The sequence below is a fragment of the Mirounga leonina genome, unplaced genomic scaffold (genome assembly GCF_011800145.1).
Source record: "Mirounga leonina isolate KUSES-001 unplaced genomic scaffold, KU_Mleo_1.0 Mir_129, whole genome shotgun sequence".
NCBI lineage: Eukaryota > Metazoa > Chordata > Mammalia > Carnivora > Phocidae > Mirounga > Mirounga leonina.
In genome coordinates, this window is record NW_023270323.1 from 79,485,196 (window position 1) to 79,506,680 (window position 21,485).

The 21,485-nt window shown below is 53.7% G+C and overlaps 2 protein-coding genes across 15 annotated transcripts in view; both read right to left on the reverse strand.

The window, feature by feature from the left end:
- The window catches only part of HTT (huntingtin), a 139,330-nt gene extending 138,432 nt beyond the window's left edge, over positions 1 to 898 (reverse strand). The window contains exon 1 of one of the 2 annotated variants that reach the window (XM_035005403.1): positions 560 to 898. In XM_035005403.1, coding sequence (XP_034861294.1) covers positions 560 to 771 — 212 coding nt within the window. In that variant the 5' untranslated portion in view covers positions 772 to 898. Of the gene's footprint in view, positions 1 to 53; positions 352 to 559 lie in introns of those variants that run through there. The other variant, XM_035005405.1, reaches the window with a different exon arrangement.
- A 5,507-nt stretch (positions 899 to 6,405) lies between these two features.
- GRK4 (G protein-coupled receptor kinase 4) overlaps positions 6,406 to 21,485 on the reverse strand; it is a 99,130-nt gene continuing 84,050 nt past the window's right edge. For 8 of the 13 annotated variants that reach the window (XM_035005410.1, XM_035005418.1, XM_035005412.1 and 5 more), the window contains 7 exons: positions 19,964 to 20,017; positions 17,044 to 17,133; positions 15,870 to 16,078; positions 12,010 to 12,144; positions 10,089 to 10,226; positions 9,623 to 9,760; positions 6,406 to 8,609 (listed from right to left, as the gene is read on the reverse strand). In XM_035005410.1, coding sequence (XP_034861301.1) covers positions 8,556 to 8,609; positions 9,623 to 9,760; positions 10,089 to 10,226; positions 12,010 to 12,144; positions 15,870 to 16,078; positions 17,044 to 17,133; positions 19,964 to 20,017 — 818 coding nt within the window. In that variant the 3' untranslated portion in view covers positions 6,406 to 8,555. Of the gene's footprint in view, positions 8,610 to 9,622; positions 9,761 to 10,088; positions 10,227 to 12,009; positions 12,145 to 15,869; positions 16,079 to 17,043; positions 17,134 to 17,929; positions 17,967 to 19,963; positions 20,018 to 21,485 lie in introns of all 13 variants that reach the window. The other 5 variants (XM_035005421.1, XM_035005413.1, XM_035005414.1 and 2 more) reach the window with 4 other exon arrangements.

Here is a 21,485-nt window from a genome sequence, read left to right on the forward strand (position 1 = left end):
CAGACAAGCGGGTCTCTTCCCGGTGCTGCCACCAGTGCGATTCCCGAACTCACCTACGTGCCTCGAGAACGTGGGAGGACAGCTCGAGGCGCAGGCTGCGTCAGGAGCGCCCGCAACGAACCCCCGCTGGGCCGGGACCGCACGCCCGCGGCCTCCCCACCCGCGGCCGCCTAGGGGCGTGCCGTCGTCACCGTCCCCCCATCGCTCCGGCTCCCGCTCGCCGCGAACGTCCCGTGCCCCACGCTCCTCCCTCTCAGGGACGACGGGACGGCGGGGAAGCGGCGGCCCCGGCTCTCCAAGTCCTGCCCACAGCACCGCCCGCTTCTGGCAAACACACGGCAGCAAGTTCCTCCCCTAACTTCGCACGCCGGCGAAGGCAGAGCGCCGGGGCCGTGCCCGCCTCGGTGCCCGCCTCGGTGCCCGCCTGCGGAGCGGCGCAGACCCACGCCGGGGGACCCGGGCACGGCCACGGGGCGGGGTCTCGCCGCGGGAAGGGCGACAGCGCGCGCGCGGGGTTCGGGGGGCCGCGGGGCCGGGAGCTGCAGCGGGCCGCACTCACGGTCGGGGCAGTGGCTCCTCGGCCACGGCCGGGCCGGGGGGCGGCGGCGGCGGCGGCGGCTGCGGCGGCTGCGGCTGAGGCAGCGGCGGCTGCGCCTGCGGCAGCGCCTGAGGAGGCTGAGGCGGCGGCGGAGGCTGCTGCTGCTGCTGCTGCTGCTGCTGAAAGGACTTGAGGGATTCGAAGGCCTTCATCAGCTTCTCGAGGGTCGCCATGGCGACCTCCCGCCCCGCGGGGACAGCCCCCCGAGCCCTCGAGCCGACCCGCGGCGCCGCTCAGCAGCGCGGCAATGAATGGGACGCGAGGCCGCGGACAGGCGCGGAACCGAGGCACCCGGCCATCTTGGACCCGTCCCGGCACCCCCCGCGGCCGTGCGTCCCTCGACGCTGCGCCGGCGGGGCGGGGCCGGGCCGGGCCAGCGGGATTGACAGCCAGTGGCGGCCACCTCTGCCAATGGCCGGCCGAGGCGCCGACCCAACCCCCGCCCCCGCCGGCTGGCCTCCCCGGGCAGCCGCACGGCTGAGATCACAGCACCACTCTCGGGTGGGGGCGGGCCGGGGGCGGGCCGGGGGCGGGGTAAGGGGCGGGGCGCGGCCCGGCGGAGGACTGGGGCGGGGCAGGGGAGCGGCGGAAGGGGCGGGGAGCGGCGGGGTAGGGGGCGGAGCGGAGGGTGGGAAGCGGGGCAGGGGGTTGCGGCGAGGAAAACACCTGCGGCGGGAGGGGATGGGCAGAGGACCGGGACGCGGCCGAGGGCGAGGCTGGAGGGGCAGAGAACCGGGTCGAGGGTGGGGGCGGGGCAAGGGGCGGGGCAGAGGGGGCGGGGCGCGGCGGGGAAGCACCTGCCCCGGGAGGGGAGGGGCGGGGCAGGGGGCGGGGCGCGGGGCGTCAGGGAAGGTACCCCTGCGCTGGGACCCCTGTCGCCGCGGCTGGGGCCTCAGGCAGGACGGGCGGCGGGCTGGGAGCCGGAGACCCCCAGCGAGGCGCGGGCTGAGGGAGGGGCTCCCCCGGACCGCCGGGCCCTCCCTGCGGGGAGGAAAGGCGGAGTGCGTGCGCCCGGCCCAGCCCCGGAGTGCGGGTCGGGGAGGAGGGGAGCCCAGGCGCCGCCCCTGGCTGAGTCATCCGCCGGGGGGGGAGCGGAGGGCAAGGGAGGGCCTAGGGCAGGCTCGGGGGCAAAAACCTGCCGGGTCAGTGCCTGCTGCCCGCAGGGGCCGTGGCTGGGGCAGCGAGAAGCAGCTTTGACCCCAGAGGCGCCACCCACAGGATTGACGGCCCGACCCTAACGGGTCCTTCAAGGAGAGGACCCCGTTCCAGAGGTCTGTAGGGCACCTCGTGCTCAGGGTGGGGCAGGCCCGGGAGAAGGGTCCTGGGCTCCAGAGCTTCACCCCCTGGAGGGGAGGTCGGTGAGCCCGCAGAGGACCGCAGAAGACAGCCGGGCGTCGAGGGGCAGCCGTCCCGCCCGCCTGGCAGGGAGAGGGTTGGCCCCAGAGAGAGCTGCGGGAGGTGGGGGGGTGCAGGTGATGCATGCAGTACGAATCTTCCGGATCCCACTCAGGGCAGCGCCCTCCTCCGGGCCCATAAGCCACAACTCCACCTTCCCTCGCCGTGGTCCGTTGTCCCAAGCGGTGGGATAAAGGGAAGCCCAGCAGCAGCACAGAAGCATTGTCCCTGAGGGGATAGCGACAGGGCTCCCTCCGGGGAGGCGACATCAGAGAATTGCCACCAGCCTCGAGGTCCCAGCTCCCTGATGCCTCAGGCACAGCAGCCCACAATGGCCGGGCTCCAGGCTGTCAGGGGCTGTGGTCCGCAGACCCGCCCCTCCCCCGTGACCCCCTCCTGATATTGATGCTATTCATGCCCTCGAATAGTCCCCTCGCCTTGAGTGTGGCCTGATCCTGGTCCCTTGCTTGTAACCAACTAAATAAGGCCAAAGTGGCGCTCCTGGGATTAGGTTACAAAAGATGGAGTCAAGAAAGTCTTGCTGTTACTTTCTTGGCCTGTACACGTTCATGAAGCAGGCTGCTATGTCTGTGTTCCAGAGGCCACGTGGCTAACAGTCAGTGAGAAGCCAGGGGCTTTCAGTCCAAAGCCCACAAAGAGTGGATTCCTGCCAATACCTCGTGTGCTTGGAAGTGGGTCCTTGCCTGGTCAAGCTTTCAGGTGAGGGGCGGCTTGTACCTGATTGCAGGCTTTGCGTGAGGCTGTGCCCGGACTCCCGACCCACGGTGGCCATGCAGTGCTGTGCGTTGATAAGCCGGGAGATGGCTGGTTACACAGCAAAAGGTGAGTTTGCTGGGGCTGCTTGTAACAAAGCTGCACGGACCGGGCGGCTCAAACCACAGAGATGTATCCTCTCCCGGTCCTGGAGGCTGGAAGTCCGAGATCCAGGCGTGGGCAGGTTGGTTCTCCAGAGCCCTCTCTCCCTGGCCTGTAGACGGCTGTCTTCTCCCTTGTCCTCTCATAGTCTTTGTGTGTGTCTGGGTCCTGTAAGGTCACCCATGGGTCATATTGGATTACAGCCCACTCCGAAGACCTCATTTTATCTTGATCACCTCTGTAAAGGCCCCATCTCCAAATACATAATCCGAGATGCTGGGGGTTAGGACTCAACATATGATTGGGGGGTGCACAATTCGGTCATCACAACAAGTAGTACCCTTGCCCCCTAATGGCCACTCTGGCCGTCAGCAATAGGACGTTTTATCTGGGCACTTTTTCACTTAGTTAAAAGACATTTCCCATCCTTCCTTTTAGCTGGCAGTAGCCATGTGACTCAAAAAGTTCTGGCCAGTGAGATGTAAGCACAAGTGATGGGTGTTAGTTCTGGAAAGTGTCCTTAGAAGGAAGGCGCACACCTTCTTCCTCCCGCTGCCTGGAATGGGGATATATTGGTTGGCGCTTGAGAAGTCATTTTGGGTCACAAGGGTGAAAAGCACATCCTGGCAGGACAGAGCCAGCGTGGAGGTGCGGCCCCAGCCTAGCCCGAGGAGCTGTGAGAGAGAAATACAATTCTGTTGTGTGTAAGCTACGGTGCTTCGGATCACTGTTTATGCGCTCCTAAGCCAAACTGTAACCAATCCAGAGAGGCTGAGTCATGAGACCTCATTTGCCCACAACAGCTCGTGGCTGCTTCAGCCAGGGCAGGAGGAAAGTCATCTGCCCAGAACTCACTATAATCCTGACAGGAAATCTTACCAGAGAGCCTGATAGAAAGTGACTGTCACAAATCAGAGCCATTAAAGATGAACACAGCTGGGTGGGCAGTTTCACCTGGTGTCCCCAAAGCCTTAAAAACAGGCAGAGGTGATTTATATATTAATCCTTGTGTCTTTCTGTATTTTTCAAATCTTCTGCAACAAACCTGTACTATTTGGGGGGGGGGGACGTTAAACAATAGGTTTGGGTGGGGGGCTAAAAATGAAAGCCTAGCAACACACTGTGATGAACCTGCACAGGGAGAGAGGGAGATATTTAAAGCCCCCAACGCCCCCCACAAATGGGGTACACTGCAGCTGGGGGCCACCCACTCTGAATCCCAAAGCAGGTAGGAGCCCGTGGGGCATGAGGCAGAGCCACAGGGAACAGGGTGAGTGGGCTGCAAGCTCCCAAGGGTGCCTTGGTGGCTCCTGCCCGTCTCCCCTGAAGCTTCTTGCATTTGAGAGTGTCCTTGCTGTGTATTTTAATTCTATGTAAGTATACACACGCGGACCGCAGAAAACACAGACACAGTAATTGTTGGTTTGCACACTCAACATTTGTTCAAATTGACTGCATGTTTACCATTTTTCTTACTCCTCATTCCCTCCTACATCTCCGATCTTCCATCTGGGATCATTTTCTTCTGCCTGGAAAACACCCTATAGAGTTGCTTTTAGTGGGCCTTTTATTGCTGAAATCTCTGTTTCAGTTTATCTGAAAAAATCTTTACTTTGTCTTCATTCTCAATGGATTTTTGGTTGGGTATAGAATTCAAGGTTGGCAGATAACTTTATGTGGCAGATGAAAGATCTGGACTTCACTGTCTTCTGCTTTTCATTCTGGCTGTTGAGAAGTCCATTGTTGATTTAATGGCCACTCCTCTGAGTGTGAAGTGTCTTTTTTGCCCCTCTGTCTGCTTTTAACATCTTCTCGGGGTCTTCGGCTCTCTGTAGTTGCACTGTACCATGTCGGTATGTACGGAGAGACAAGCCTGCCTCTTGGCAGTGACCCTGGGGATCCCAGTCCATCAGTGATGTAGCAGTGGGCTGCCCAGCAGGAAGGGCTCAAAGGCTGGCTGATACCCGTTCTGGAAGTTCTGGAATGCTCGATCCCTGGTGAAAGATGTCTGGGATCAGGATGTTCTTTTTAGCAGCAAAGCCACTGCCCAGAGCCTGAAGTCAGCCAGCACCGCATGGCCAGCCAGGGGTTCCCTGTTCCCTTCGAGCCCCCGTAAGCACGCATGATGACCAGGCGCATAGCCCCACACTTCGGCCACATGTGGCTATCAAGCATTTGAACAAAGGTAATGACTCTGCATTGAGATGTGCTATTAGGTGTAAAAACACACCAGATTTCAAATACTTAGTACAAAACAGTGACATATCAATATGTGAAGTTCCTCTCTGGGGGGGAGAATGGACGGCTGGTGTTTAGGGAGGACAGTGTCAGAATCACAAGATCAGTTCTGGAGACAGACAGTGGGAATGGCTGCACGGCCTCGTGAATGTACTAAATGCCACTGAACTGGACACTTAACAATGTTAAGAGAGTAAATTTTTTTTTTTTAAGATTTTATTTATTTATTTGACAGAGAGAGACACAGTGAAAGAGGGAACACAAGCAGAGGGAGGGGGAGAGAGAGAAGCAGGCTTCCCGCAGAGCAGGGAGCCCGATGCGGGGCTCAATCCCAGGACCCTGGGACCATGACCTGAGCCGAAGGCAGACGCTTAACGACTGAGCCACTCAGGCGCCCCAAGAGGGTAAATTTTATGTATATTTTACCACAGGAAAAAAAAAGAAAAAGAAAACACTTTGTTTCTAATGAAACTCTTCACCAAGAGAAAAATCTAGTTTTTGGTAAAACTAAGGGAACTATTAGACATTTTTGGTTGGAGAGGAAATTTTTTAAAATTTTCAGAAGGGCAATTTGTTCACATGGGTATATAATATATATTCTTTTAAAATGCCCACACATCTTTTTTAGAGTGTAATTGTGCTTTATTTGGGGAAAACAAATAATTTCACAATGCGATGTTTATTTTTATCTTAATAATACACAGACATGGTTAAAAGAACAAGTCAGACACAGTGCTTATAAAGAAAACAGCTCTCCGGCCCACTGCTGCCCATCCCAGGAGAAACGCTTGCCATACAGAGCCACTTTTAATCCCTTTAGCTCTTTCTTACAGGGTTTACTCCAGTTGTTCATACACTTTACTTTTTTTTAAAGATTTCCTTTATTTATATGAGAGAGAGCAAGAGCAAGAGAGATCACAGAGGGAGTGGGAGAGGGAGAAGCAGGCTTCCCGCTGAGCAAGGAGCCCGATGCGGGGCTAGGTCCCAGGACCCTGGGATCATGACCTGAGCCGAAGGCAGAGCTTAACGACTGAGCCACCCAGGGGCCCCTGTTCATACACTTTAACCAAGGGATTCCCTGCTACAAATCTACCCTAAAAATATTATCACAGGGGCGCCTGGGTGGCTCAGTCGTTAAGCGTCCGCCTTCAGCTCAGGTCATGATCCCGGGGTCCTGGGATCGAGCCCCGCGTCGGGCTCCCTGCTCAACGAGAAGCCTGCTTCTCCCTCTCCCACTCCCCCTGCTTGTGTTCCCTCTCTCACTGTGTCTCTCTCTGTCAAATAAATAAAATCTTAAAAAAAAAAATATTATCACATATGTGCACAAAGATGTAGGTACAGGGCTGTCCATCCCATAGGTGTTTATAATAACAAGGAAGCTGGAAGCAACAATTGTTTGGATTGTTTGATAAATGATGTCCTAAATGTGCAGAAAAGATTGAGACAGATATTAAATGACATGGGAAGAAATAAATAAATACAGATTACATAAATATAGAGTAAAATGCTGATAGGGATTATCTTTGGATAGTGGCTATTAAAGATGAATTTTTCATTGTGTACACTTTAATTTCAAAACTCTCCTTAATAAATATGTGCTTGCTTATAACCAGAGGAGGAAGACAGTGACATATCAATACGTGAAGTTCCTTGTTTGTAAAATCCTTTCCCAAATTCGCTGTCTCAGTCAGGATGCTTCTGTTGAGCATGGGGGCGCTCAACTCAGACTAGCTTAAGCAGAAAAAAAAGGGGGGACAAAGGACTTAACTGGTTTCCAGAGCTGTGCCCCACAGGCACAGACAGCCCCCTAGCTCCCTCCCTGGCAGGGCTTTGCGGGCAGGGGCCCTCCACCCCGTGGTGACCGGGCAGGGACGGGGCAGACAAGCGCACCACTGCCCCTATGTCCACACCAATAACAGAAGGTCTGAAAGGTCTCAGAATATAAGCAGGTTGTAGGAATAAAGGTGATTCTATTTTCTTTAAACCGTCCTGCATCGTTTACGATGAGCATGCATTACTCTTCCACAATTACTAACAGATTTACTGAGGGGGTAGCACATACCAAACGCTCTACTAAATGCTTTACGAAGGCCTTGGGCCTCCGTCCCCCACCTCCCGCTGTCCTCAAACCGAGATGAGGGCCCCAATCCGAAGAGAAGCCATCCCTAAAATAAAGGCCCGGGACCCCAAGGTCACTCCTCCCTCTCCCCGCCCGGATACAGAGCAAGCTGAGGATCAGCCTCTGCTAGTCTCGCAGGACGCGGCCAGGGTGCTTTCCTCGAAGCGCGACCCCAGCACTGCTGTGTTCCAGGTGGCCATGAACACGCACGCACACGTCACCGGCACTCCCGGAAGCGCCGTCTGGGTTCAGGTGCCTGGGGACACACAGCTGCAGGGCAGCAACACTGAACCCGGGCACACAGCTGACCCCGGCTCACTTTCCTGCACACAGCCATGTGGCGGGGTCTCCGGATCCAGACCACGTCCTTGCTATTTGGTGAGTCACAGAGGCCTGGCCCTTGGCTTCTCACCCAGCCCCCACTGTAGGCCTCGCACGTGCGGATAGGGGAGGAAGCCCCGCTTCGGTGCCTCAGGGCCACCTCCCCCCAGAATCTGCATGCCCCTCCATGGTCTTCACAAGGCCTGTGGGCGCCAGCTCCCCACCCCAGGCAACAGAGCCCACGTCCCACCACGGGGAAGGGGCCACCTTCCTCTTGGGGCAGTCCTGGCAGGGGGAAGGATTACTGACCCTGGAGTCCTGGCATCCCTTAGCCCGTGTGGGAAGTGAGCTCCGAAACTGCTAAGCGTGGAGGGGGCTCATCGCCCACGGCCCAAGCACAGGCCTCTCCCAGACCCCCTTCCCCTGTGCTTCAGGCCCGGAGGCACTGCGCAGTCCCGGAGACTCCCAGGCTGCCGGAGTTGGGGAAGCAGCGCCGAAGGCCAAGCCCTGGCCTCGGGTCCTGCCCACACCCTCTTTCCGCACGTGCACAGGAACACGCATGCCTCACACAGGAGAATCTTGGCAAGTGAGTGGATGTCAGTGTGGATGCAAACAGGCAAAGACTTTCTGGGGAAAGGGGGCCCCCCTGCCTCCCACCTCGGTGGGCACCAGAGGACACTCTGGGGTGAGGAAAAGGACCCTTGGCTCTGGACACTGTTGGGCTGATGTCCACGCCCACTCTTTCCCCCTCTCTGTGGGCACACGTGGGGCTTGGGCCCCCGCCACAAGATGTCCACACGGGGCTTCTGGGCATCGGGGCGGTCCTCAAGTGCCTTTTTCTTCAACCCAGCTTTGGTGAACACACGATTCAGGTATGAATATAGAGACAGCTGCAGACGCATGGCTCGTGTTAAGCTGTGTCACATGTTTATTGCGGCTCAGGGACGGGACGGGATGGAACGCTGAGCACGGGCTCCTCGGCGCTGGGTCGGGCTCTGCAGTGAGTGGTCACAGATTTGCGGGCAACTCTTCCTTCTCGCTGGGGCCGCCGCTAATGCAGCCCTGCAACACGGCAGAGCGGCGGGGTCAGTCACTTACCTAACACATGCCCACTTCACTCTCCTGTGGTGGACACAAGAGTTTACAACCACAGGACAGGGGCACTGACGTTAAGGCTGAATTCCACACTTCTTTCTCATGGTACGGAGGATGCTCAGTTTGCACACACGCACACACACACACACACAGCGTCTCAGATTCGCCATCTCTGTTGCACACTCAATGCAATTGCATGACCCGAGCTGAGCACTGCAAGGGAATGAGGCTGGGCTCCCCCTGCATGAGGTGGGCCGGCGTGCGGAGCGTGTCCAGGCAGGACTTCCTGCACAGAGAGACCGGCTGCCCGGGAAACCCACGGCGCTAACTCACGCCTGGCCCCGGTTCTCCGAGGAAGTGTGGTCCTGGTGGACATGCCCCGACAGACCTTTCCCGCCTAAGGCTTGTTTTTCCTACTGAACAAAGATGGACTCGAATGTTAGTGGACAACCTCTGAATAAAGTCTTTGAGAATGGACAGGGTATGAAGTAGGGTGATGCACTAGTCCAAGGAGAAAAACTTGACTAGGAAAAACATTCTAAGTATCATGCCACCCCAGGAGTCTCTCGGCACCACTCTTGGACGTCCTGTGTGAGAGCAGCCCGCGAGGGAGCCGCGGCCAAGTCAGAGCTACGTGACGTGGTTGCTCCACGACCGGTCTACACGACACTCAGTTCTGAGCAAGCTCGCGGGCCTCCTCGCTGAAGGACGGGTCTGTGGCTGCATGTCGGCGAGCCTGTTTGCCCTTGTGCATCAGAACAGAGCCTTCGTACCAACAGCGAACGACATAGTGAGGATTTTTCTGGTGGGGCTCAAATCACACCATAGGGCTAGAGCTCTTAAATTATGTGAAATATCTTAATAAGAAATCTGAGAAAAGAAAATTTTTTACCTTGGTGAAATATTTCTTTTCTTTTAACACATCCCGTTTAAAAAAAAAAAAAAAAAAACCAACATAACAAAATGCTTGTTACCCTTACCCCTCTCCTGAAGAGTCTGTAGAAGAAGCCTCTCTTCGGTTTGGGAACCGGGTGATACGTTTTCTCTTCTATATTCAACACCATGTGTTCTTCAGGCTCCTCTTCATTGATGTCCTTAAAACAACCCGATTCGATCATCTGCGTCCACACAAGAGCAGGACAGAGAAGGGGAGAGACACTGTGAGGTCAGTCAGCCATTTCCCGCCCGACACCCAGCTCAGCAGGCGGGGGCCACTCCCGTCCCCATGCTTGGGGTAGGGAACACAGCCTCCTCCTCCTCCCTCTGAGTGCACCCCCAGAGCAGGTAAGGACCGGGCACCAGCCAGGCCCACTCTGAAAGTGGGACCCGGGATGGTGAACTGTCCGCCTCCTGTGCAGGGACCGGGGCAGCTGCCTTGCCTAATCTTACCTCCAAACACACACGCACACACACAATTGGTTTCCTCCCAGGATAAACCGGCAGTACCTCGTTCTGCCAGGGGATGGAGACACAGCCCGTAGCAAACTGACTGTAGAACGTGTCATCTGTGGTGTCCAGGTGGACTCCTCTCACCGTGGAGAACTGCTCGATATCCACAACGTCCTTACAGTAAATGGCCTGCGGCTGTGCACCACCAACAAAGAGGCGTTGGCCTCTGGGATGACTGGAGCCGTTCCTAGTCTCCTTAATTACTAAGAACGCAGCGCATGTGAAACCGACGCGTTCACACCGTATTTGAGGCCTTTCCCTCCCTCTCGGGAGCTCTCCTCGGTCACAAACCCCGTGGACCCCCTCTGGTCCGCAACCCCCCCGAGGCCCCCACCTTTCCCTTTCGTGCAGTGGGAAATGGGTGACAGGCCGGGGCAGGATGAAGGGCCATAGGACCCTTGGCCTCCTTCACGTGAAGCGCCCCACGCAAAGTCTAAGTGAACAAGGGCAGGTCCCGCTTCTCGACCTCCTGTCAGAGCTCCTCTAGTGGCCTCCAGCCGCCCCTCCTCTGGGACAGGAGCCCTGGCTGAGCTGCCCTCAGCAGCAAGCCAGCAGGGCACACCCGAGCCTGGGCCGCAGCCCCCTCCAGCCCAGCCACCCGAGCTCCTGGAAATGGGGAACAAAACGCATCGGAGTCCAGCTACCAGCCAAACTGTGGTCATGCAAGAGGCACCTGGCAGTTTTGAGAAACGCCCTGCCCGCGTGCGGGAATCTGCACGATCCAAGAAGGGACATCCTGTAGGCCGCTGGTCAGCACACCTCAGAGCAGCCGCCACCCATTCAGTCCCCACACAGCAGGGCCATGGAAGCAAGTGGGGGCCCCACTCAGGAGACAGTCCAGGGCAAGGCTGGGGAGGCCTGAGCCCAGGCTGAAGGCCCAGAACCCCATCCTGCCCCCTGACCCGTTACCACGGGACTCCCCTGTCAGCGGGCCCCACGGTTCCTCTGGTCACATTCAGTAGAATACCCAGAATGTCAGCTCCAGAGCCCCGACCTCGCAGGCCCTGCCCCAGGCCTCTGAGCACAGCAAGGGGAGTCATCGCTGCTCCCTGAAGATTGCCTTCCCTGCTCCTCTCAGACCCCACGGCCGTGTCAAGTCCCTGGGGCGCGCCATCCCTGTTCAGGGGTCGGCTGGTCTGCAGGCTGGAGCGAGCACCAGAGCGGGGACACCTGGCTTTCTTGTGCTCCCTGCGGTCCTAATGCCTCCACCTGTGTCTAGAGGTGGTGGGCACCCAGGAAACATGTAATGTGTGAACTAATTCAAAGGAAGGAGGTCCTACTACAACATACTGGAATATGAAAACATAGTAAGTCTGGACTTGCACAACTAAAAATGTTTTCATTGTACGTCTCAGTTCCATCATATCCTGCAGAATTATCTCCACCTTTCTGGAATGCACGGGTAGCAGACTGTTAAGAAGAGAGCCCAGACTGCTGTTGTTCATTTCTGCTTTCCTTAGCAGGAATCTCCTGCCTGCAGGTGTTCCCACCAAGCACTGACCCAAGCCAGGCCCTGTGCTAAGCATGTGGACACGGCCCCTGAGTAGGCCCCACAGCAGGCTCACAGGAGGCTCAGGTGACCTCCAGGGCTCCCTGTGGGCAGCGTGCTGCCAAGACCTAGGAGACACGGAGAGGGGAAGGGCTTCCCAGACTAAAGGCGCTGACACAAAAAAGGGGATGCTGTCACACAGGAGACCTTGCAGGGCCCGACTAGGAGGTCGTGTGGTGGTGCTGGGGCTCTGAGCAGGAAGGCCTGTGGGGACCTGTGAGGACAGTGTGGTGAGTGGCCGGGGGCTGGGAGGGGCCACCCAAGCAGAAGCACAGTCCGGCTGCACCAGCGCTTCTGCATCTGCTGGAAAATTACGGGGTTCCATGGATCCATTTTCTTGGACACCCTGTTCCTGGGCGACGTACTTACATCAGGACAGAAAGGCGGATCTAACATATTTGCTTCCAGCCTCTTGAAATTAATGTCCTTGAACACGGGATGAGCCTTCACTTCTGCCACTCCAGCCTTGCTGCCCAGCCGCTGTTTGGGATTCTTGGTGAGTAACTGCAAGAGGCAGAAACGGAGTCAATTTAAGCTCCTAGGATAGAAGAGAGAACTCGGAAAGTCTCCATAATAATAAGCAAAGAATCAGGGGTAGCAAAGAGCGTCTCCATCTAAACAAAGTTACTCAAATTTCAAAGTTTCAACCAAACCTCCTTAATTCAGATTTCATGAGTTTAGAATATGCAATGCTTCAAAAAGGAGTGGAAACTAATATAACAGCCTTTGAGCTACCAATAAATAAAGGTCGGCTAAGTAAATCCTTAAGAAAAAAGTTTTAGCCACGTAAAAATTAGGGGGCTCTTCAAAAAGAAATAGGAACTGTCAAGAACTTCACAGATACCATTTGAATGCTAAGTTATGTTTATAATTGGAAACTATTTTAATCTATTCATTAAATAGATCACTAAGGAGCTTAGATGAGGCAAAAATTTGGCAAACCAAGTTCTAGAAATTGTATATTCTTAAAATGGACAGCATCGCTTTCAAAAGTATTCCTTACTCATATATTCATAATTTTCACCAAATAGGCCCTCATCCACAGTTACCATCAGTCAGAAAGGTTTGGCTGTGCTCAAAGCAAAACAGGACAGATCTGGGTCTACAGCGTGGCCAGGCTGCAGCCCGGAAGCTGCCTGACCTCGTCGAGGAGGTTTTAGCACAACACAGCCCGGGCCGTGCTGTCTCGTTACGGTGGTGGGCGCCGCAGCTGTGCGAGGAACCGGCCAAGTCTAAGTATGACTCACTACCCGGCCCCTCACAGAGAAGTCTGCTGACCTGGCCTCGCCTCACAGCCCGCACCCACCGCTCTTCTGAAGAGAAACCAAACTCCCAGGCAAAGAGCCGAGCACATTCTGCGTCTGGCATGTGTGCACCAGCCCGCACACCCCTGCAGCCCTCGCTGTGTGAACTGTGCATGCAGCACACACCCTCCCTTGCTCACCTCCTCACGGCCTGCACACGCACTACGCCCTCTGTCTAGAAGACCCTTCGCCTGGCTGAGCCGGGCTCCAGCTTCCTGCCTTCAGAGCGTGCTCCCTCAGGACACCTGTCCCTCCTGGTGTGACGCCATCACTTGGGGAAGTACTCACGGCCAGTCCCTCCTGCTGGACCCACACCTCCAGAGGCAGGGCCGTGGGAAATCCCGCTCACTGGGGCAGCGCCCACACCTCGCCGGGGCAAGGGCTCGACAAGATTTGCTCAGTGCAGTTATTCTTGGTACGCTTTGCTCATTAAAAACAGATCTGAGAATTCAGTGTGATGCCAAATACAATCCCAGCGTCTCAGGGGCTCCAGGACTCCATCATCAACCCTGCTGCTGACACACACCTATCCGATGGCCTTGGACTTGTGCTCAGAACGTCTGGGTTCAAGTTTGCCCACTGACATCCCATTATGGGATGTCACAGAAATCAAACTTAAGGGCACCTGGGCGGCTCAGTCGGTCAAGCCACTGACTCTTGATTTCAGCTCAGGCCGTGATTTCAGGGTCAGGGGCTCCATGCTCAGCGGGGAGTCTGCTTGGGATTCTCTCGCCCTCTGCCCCTCCCCCAACTCTTGCGCTCTGTCACACGCACTCTCTCTCTAAACTAAATAAAATCGGGTGCCTGGGTGGCTCAGTTGGTTAAGCAACTGCCTCCGGCTCAGGTCATGATCCTGGAGTCCCGGGATCGAGTCCCGCATCGGGCTCCCTGCTGAGCAGGGAGTCTGCTTCTCCCTCTGACCCTCCCCCCTCTCATGTGCTCTCACTCTCTCATTCTCTCTCTCAAGTAAATAAATAAAATCTTGAAAAATAAATAAATAAAATCTTTTTTTAAAATCAAACTCCTAATTTTTCAACTGTGAGGCTAAGAAAACCCCTTAGAAGTCCACTCTGAGGGTCAGATAAGATTAATATATCAAAGAGCTTTCAAAACTGCAGACAGGTGTCCACATGTCAGGCGCTGCCCTAGCCCCCTGTTTGGGCCGGCTTTTCCTCAGCCCTTCCTTCTGCTCTGTCCAACACAAGTACAACACTGACCTCAATCCACGTCTGCTCACTCATTCAACATGGGTGCAGCATGCTGGGAGCAGGCGCCGGGCAGAGGAGAGGCAGAGAGGGCAAGGAGCCATGCACAAGCCTGCAGCACCCCCTCTGCAAGGGCACTGGGCACGGGGCCCAGCCCACCATCCCTGTCCCCACAGGTGCTGTCCTCTGCAGATGCCCCCTGCCTCCGGAGATGCCCTCTCCTCCAGTCCCCGTCTGCCGGGGTTGAACCAACTCTCCAAGAACCACATGTCTCCGCTCGCAGGAGTTCCTGAGGATTTGTGCGTCACCAGGCTGGTCACACGCATTCCTGCATCGCCCCTTCCCGGCGAGCCTGTGAGGGCGAGGCTATCACCATGCACGCGCCAGAGACAAGAAAGCAGAGGCCGGACAGGGAAGACAGGGAAGCCCGGTGTGGGGAGCTGAGGTGTGGCCCCCGAGCTCTGAGGCCCAACCCTGGTTCTCACTCAGGCACCTGCCTTCCCCAGTACCCTTACCAGAACACAGCATCTCTCCATCCTGAAAACCCTGGAGCCCTCGTTTCTCTCTTGTTTATGGCACCCATCAAATTCTGCTTTTTCACCATAGTTATTTTTCATGTTTGTTCTAGGCCTGCCATTGAACTGTGAGCTCCTTAGGGGCAAGCTCTACTTCCAACTTACATCTTTACATTCCTGCAGCCCTTATCAGAGTGTCTGGCGGGTGGCAAGCACCTGGTCAAATAGCAGCTTGGCCAGAACGCTGTTAACCCTGGAGGGGCTGGCTAACCACGGCCAGCTCCACGCAGAATGAGCTGGCGGGAGGGAAGGCCAGCCTGGTCCCACTGCTTGGGACAGGCCACTAACACGCCTCACTCCACATATGGCAACAACAGGGAAAGGGAAACAGAATCAGTATCTCCAGCCACCAACAGCTCACCTAAGTTACTGCCGTTTTCAGTAACGGGTACGGCGGCTGCTGGTTCCGGCAGGCACCCACTTGGGGACCCACGGCCCGCCTCTCTGTGGCCTCCATCCCCGCCCCCGCCACTCTCCCCCTCGACTCTTCATGACTAGCCAGCCCTGCTTTCCTCTCCGTGCCCTCCCAGACTTTCCAGGTCTGGCGAGAGGGGCCATGGCTCCGACAAGCAGTGCTCACACCTTTGCCTCCAGCCTCCTGACTTTGCCCTGAGCCCCCCTTCCTCATCCGCCCGTAACCCACCGCGATTCCACCCCCCACGGTTCAACCACTGCCCTGCCTGCCCCCAGCCCCGCAGTCTCTGTCCTCTTGTCTTCTCCCCTCTGTGACACGCAGCCTCGTGGGCCCCTTAACGCATCCAGGAAGGTGGCAGACACGTGGCGGCCCATCAAGTCGGGGTGTCTATCGTGACACGATCCCTGGCAGCCAGTTAAAGAGGAAGGAAACATGGGCAGACAGAAAAACCTCATTGTTCCTAAGAAACAAGGTTCTCTTTGATCTTTAGTTTCACAGGAAATGAGTGACCTTGGCACCACTCTTCCCTCTCAGAGGCACCTTTTGAGAAATCTAACAAGGCACTGCTCTGCTTTGCTCCCACGGGTTGGAAGCCCATCACGTCACTTCCCAGGCGAGGCCAGGATGCGTGGCCCTCTCCCCGCTGGAGGCTGTGTGGTGGGGAGACTGCTAGTAGAAACGACCCCCGTAAGCTGGGGTTCCACCCCAACCTCCCCCGAGCCCGACCCACCATCTTGCAGAGAGACTTGGCGTCCTCCGAAAACTTCTCCGAATACTGCTCGGTATCCTTCCTCACTCTTTGGTCCACCTCCTCTCGCTTGACTCTCTCTTTGAATTTTCTGAATGGAGAATGTCCCTCAATCATTTCATATATCAGACAGCCAAGTCCCCACCAATCAGGACTAAATGTATAGTGTTCATTATTGATAACTTCAGGAGCTACATAACAAATACAGGGAAATTTAAGTTAAATTTTGGTTTTTTAATTTTCTGGTAATTAATTCCAAATAACACATTATAAACTTAATGTTTGTTACAACATGAACCCTGGAAATGTGTCAAGGGGCAGAAGACAGACACAGAAAGCCCAAGAGCGTGTGATCCTATTTACATGGAGCGAGCAGAAGAGACAAGTCCATGGAGACAGAAAGTGGGCGAGCAGCCGCCGGACCGGGGCTGGAGGGGTGCTGACGGGCCCGGGGTCTCTTTCTGGTGGTGGTGGTTGCACAGCTCTGTGCGCGTGCTGAAATCCACTCAAGTGTACACTTGGGAGTGGTGGATTTTATGGTATGTGACTTACATTTCAACAAATGGGTCACTGAAAACAGTCTGCGCTGTCCCCAGGGCACGAAATGAGCAGCCAGAGTAACACACACAGGGAACTGGTCCTCTAGGGAAGACCCTGCCTCCTGAGGAGGGTGCTCCCTCAGACACCCACGGGCGCCCCAAGGGCACTGACCCCCGCAGCAGGTGACTGCAGACATGGCCCTCGGGGTCCCTCACGTCAGAGGCCACACCAGGGTCAGGCTGGCACTGCCGGGTGGGGAGCTGACCCCAGGCCAGGGCCTCCCAGTCACAGAGGCTTTGCAATAACCAGGGAACCACGAGTTCGCGAGGGCCCGGAGAGGCCAGCGTGCCCAGGATGGTGGCAGCAGCAGAGTGAGGGCCCCGTCCTGCCCTGGTTCTACCCTCACGCAGCTGCAGGACCTCTGCCGGCCTCACCCCCTGGTCTCTGTAAGACAGGAGGGCAGACAGGAGGACTCCTCTGTGGTCCCAACACTGGCCGCGTACAGACTTCCAACACCACCCGTGCTCCCGCCAACTGGCTTAGAACTTCTCTGCGCTATGAGGACGCGAGCATTCAGAGAGAAAGCACAGGGATCTGGAAGTAGCCGTTCACATACCCATGTAGCCGACGGTACCCACTCTTCCTCGGATGGTCCCCCCTTCCGGGATCTCCGTGGCTAAACCCAGGTCTGAGATCCGGATGTGCCCTGTGTGTGTTCAAGCACATTACAAACCACAGGGGGCATGCTGACACATTCATGACAATAAACAGTGGGGAAAAAATCTAAAATTACGTCTAATTTCTCCACATTTAGTAAAATACTATGCAGAGCATTCAGGTCCACTAACACAACAGGAAATTAGATTTATAGCTGGTTACTAATCAGGAAGCCCTTTAACCATAGACAACCACTTGTTAAGATAGAAGCACTGTGTTGGGGCGCCTGGGTGGCTCAGTTGGTTAAGCGACTGCCTTCGGCTCAGGTCATGATCCTGGAGTCCCTGGATCGAGTCCTGCATCGGGCTCCCTGCTCGGCGGGGGGTCTGCTTCTCCCTCTGACCCTTCCTCTCTCATGCTCTCTGTCTCCCATTCTCTCAGATAAATAAATAAAATCTTTAAAAAAAATAAATAAATAAAAATTTTTTAAAAAAAGATAGAAGCACTGTGTTTATTATTTAATTTCCTGTAACTACCAGATCCATAAATAAAACTACAATGACTAGTACATGAACTACACAATAGAAAATAAACACTTTCTGTCAGAATACCAGTAGGCTTATATACAGGAACAACAAAAGATGAATAATAAGGAGTTTTTCTCTGAAGAACAAATTGTAACAGCAAAATAATAAATAAAATCAAGGAAACTCACTTAAAAGGCTATGTCATGTGTTCATGCCTTTATATAGAAAGATTTAAATAGTTATGAAAATAACTATAGAAAACTTTCTTTTGAGAGTCTAGAAAGATAAACCAGCCCTGGAGGCAGACGCCCCACTCACCTTGTTGGCCATGTGTCTCCAGCTCCTGATATCGTACCTGCATATAGTAGGTGCTCAATAAATATTTATTGAAGAGATGAATGCACTAACCAATAAGTATGTGCTCAACACTGAAAATCCACAACATGCCATTTAGGCACTGAATTTGCTTTAACACAGCCTGCATGATGCCTTAGACAGGAAAATCGACCTTTCCCTTAGCACACCAGCACTGTGAGTCACGTTACTCCCAGCGGCGGCGTGCCTGCATCGGGGGAGGCAGGAGGCTGGAGCCACGGGAGCGGATTCTGGAGCCGCACGACCTGGGTTCGAGTCCCAGTTCTGCCATTTATCAGTGTGTCTGTTTCCTGCTTTCGCACAGGAAGATTTCCTCCATAAGGCAGCTTTTACGTATTTTATGTTTAAGTTAAGTACTGGCATGTTGTGAAATTTTAAGTATCCTTTCTTATTTTTCTTTTAAAAAGTGATTTTTCTCCACTGAGAAATGAAGAGCAAAACTACTGACAAACAGGCGAAGACTCAGCTTGAGAACCCATCCTGCCAGCGGGGCCCCGGGGAAGCAGGTGCATGCCCTGCTAGTGTGCACACAGACCAGCACAGTTCCAATGCCAGGAATTCGGCAATGTCTGCGAAACTGCATGTGAACCCATCCTTCAGCCTCACACCCCCCTCCCCCAGGGCCTATCCCAAGGACACACTGGACAAAGCAGGAAATAACTTGTGCACGGGGCCAGGCATTGCAGCAGTAACCGAAAGAACGGAGAGCTGGGAACAGCCCACTGCCAGGCAGATCAAGCCAGGCCGTCCCCAGGCAGCTGGATGAAGAAATAAGGAAGATCTCCATTTAGTGTTGTACAACCATCTACGCCACATATTTAAAAAGCAGAGAAAAATACTGTAATCATATTAATGTCATTAGGAACTAATATTTTCAGCATTAGGAGAAAAAGGACACAAATGTGAAATGAAGAAGTAAAAGGAGAATTAGAAATATCAATATGATTCCATGATGAATATTTTCTTTTAAAACAACAAGAACAGATGTGTTCTCTCCCAAAAAAGGCCTGGGAAGAATGACCAGCAGGGCAGCGAGGGCACCTGGAACCCTTACTGGGCTCTCCGCACAGAGGACCAGGCCCCTTGGAGACATGGTCGACTCCAGGTCTCAGGGCACATGCAAGGTCATCCTGGAACATCTTCAGTAAGAAATAATAGCAGAAAACAAGGAAATCATTAGAGGCTACTGGACATCCACTGGCCAAAGAAGGGACAAAAAACATCATAAAGGATAATTACTCCAATGGATTAAACCCTATCACAGTGTTAAAATCCATACGTTCATTAATGATACCAAAACAGAATAAAACGAGAACCTCCCTTGATCATCTTGGAGAACGATAGAGAACTAACACAATCTCCTGAAAAGTAGAAATGAAAGGAAGCACTCACATATTTCACCTGCTTTTCCTGAACAAAGAGGTAAACAAAATTCTTTTTTACAGATGGATCTCAACATTTAAGTGCACCAGGAATGACAGAATTAGAATGCCATCACTTTACAGCCCCAGTGAAATGCTGTATCTTAATATTGATCCTGCATCCATCAAATGAAAAGCTGGTGGGAAATGGGTAATGGAGAGATCAAGCTGACCAAGGTGTGAAACTCTGAACACCATAAAAGGAGAGATGCTCAGTCCTCACATGCCCCCTGATGTCATGCAACAGGAAGGACACACCAAGTATGCTCACCAAAAATCAAACCTGGACCAATTCCAGCCTCCAGATTTTAGCCACTGGCTTACAGGAAGAATAGGGGAGGCAGGGAACATGTTAGATCCAGCCAAATCCACAACCCGGGAACTTCAATAGGACAAATGTCTGTGTTCTAGCCTGCCAGGCTGCTGTTACCAAAGCGCCACAGCTGGGGGCGGAAAGGACAGATATTTATTTGCCCACAGCCCCGGCGATGGGAAGTCCAAGATCCAGGGCCAGAGGGCAGGCCTCTCTGCCTGGTGTGTAGACAGTGGCTCTCACCCGTGTATTCACAGCCTCTTCCCTCTGTGCACGTCTGTGTCCTACCTCCTCCTCCTATAAGAACACCAGTCATATGAAATTAGGACTCTCCCTAGTGACCTCATTCAGCTGTAATCACATCTTTAAAGACCTTCATTCCAAACACGGTTGACTCTTGACCACCACGGGTTTGAACTACATGGGTGAACTTATGCATGCGTTTTTTTTCAGTACGGACAGCACTGTAAATGCATTTGCTCTTCCTTATGATTTTCTTAACATCTTTTCTCTAGCTTACATTATTGTAAGAATACCATATATAAGGGGCGCCTGGGTGGCTCAGTTGGTTGGGCGACTGCCTTCGGCTCAGGTCATGATCCTGGAGTCCCGGGATCAAATCCCGCATCGGGCTCCCTGCTCAGCAGGGAGTCTGCTTCTCCCTCTCCCACTACCCCCTCTTGTGCTCTCTCTCTCTCTCACTCTCTCTCTCAAATAAATAAATAAAATCTTTAAAAAAAAAAAAAAGAATACCATATATAATATATATAACATACAGAATATGTGTCAATTGACAGTTTATGTCATCAGTAAGGCTCTGGTCAACCGTAGGCTATTAGTAGTTACATTTTGAGGGAGTTAAAAAGTTATATGTGGGGGCACCTGGGTGACTCAGTCAGTTAAGCATCCAACTCTTGATTTCAGCTCAGGTCATGATCTCAGGGTTGCAAGATGGAGCCCCGTATCAGGCTCCGCGCTCAGTGCAGAGTCTGCTTAAGACTCTCTCTCTCTCTCTCTCTCTCTCTCCACCTCCCCCCTCTCAAGCTTGCACTCTCTCTCTCTCTTAAAAAAAAAGAAAAGAAAAATTATATGCGGATTTTTGATGGTGTGGGAAGTGGTGCCCCTAATCCCTACATGTTCGAAGGTCCTCTATACATTCACATTCTGAGGTGCTGGCGGTTAGGGCTTCATGACATGAATTTTAGAGAGACACTATTTGACCCATAACACTGGTTTCACAAACGAATAAATAACATAAAGAAGCAGGGAGGAGGAACCTATGACATTTAAAAAACTCAACAAGATATCGACCAAATGTAATATGAACTTCATGCTATATTCAATACACAACTATAAAAACATTTATGAAATAATTAAGGAAGATTTAAAGCTGATGGGAGGGCAGAGGGAGAGGGAGAGAGAGAATCTTAAGCAGGCTCCACACCCAGCACGGAGCCTCATGCGGGGCTCGATCTCACGACCTTTAGATCATGACCTGAGCCAAAATCAAGAGTCGGATGCTTAACCAACCGAGCCACACAGATGCCCCAAGGAACTGTTAAATACTTTTGGATGTAATAATAGTATTGGATTTATGTTAAAAAAAATTAGTATCCTTATCTTTGATATACATTTTACAGATAGAAGAATATGATGTATAGGATTTCCTTTAAAATCATTGTCAATATAAAATGCTACTAGTTTTTACAAAGATTCACTGTTTATTCTGCTTTTTAGGAATATACTTATTTCATAAAACTGAAGT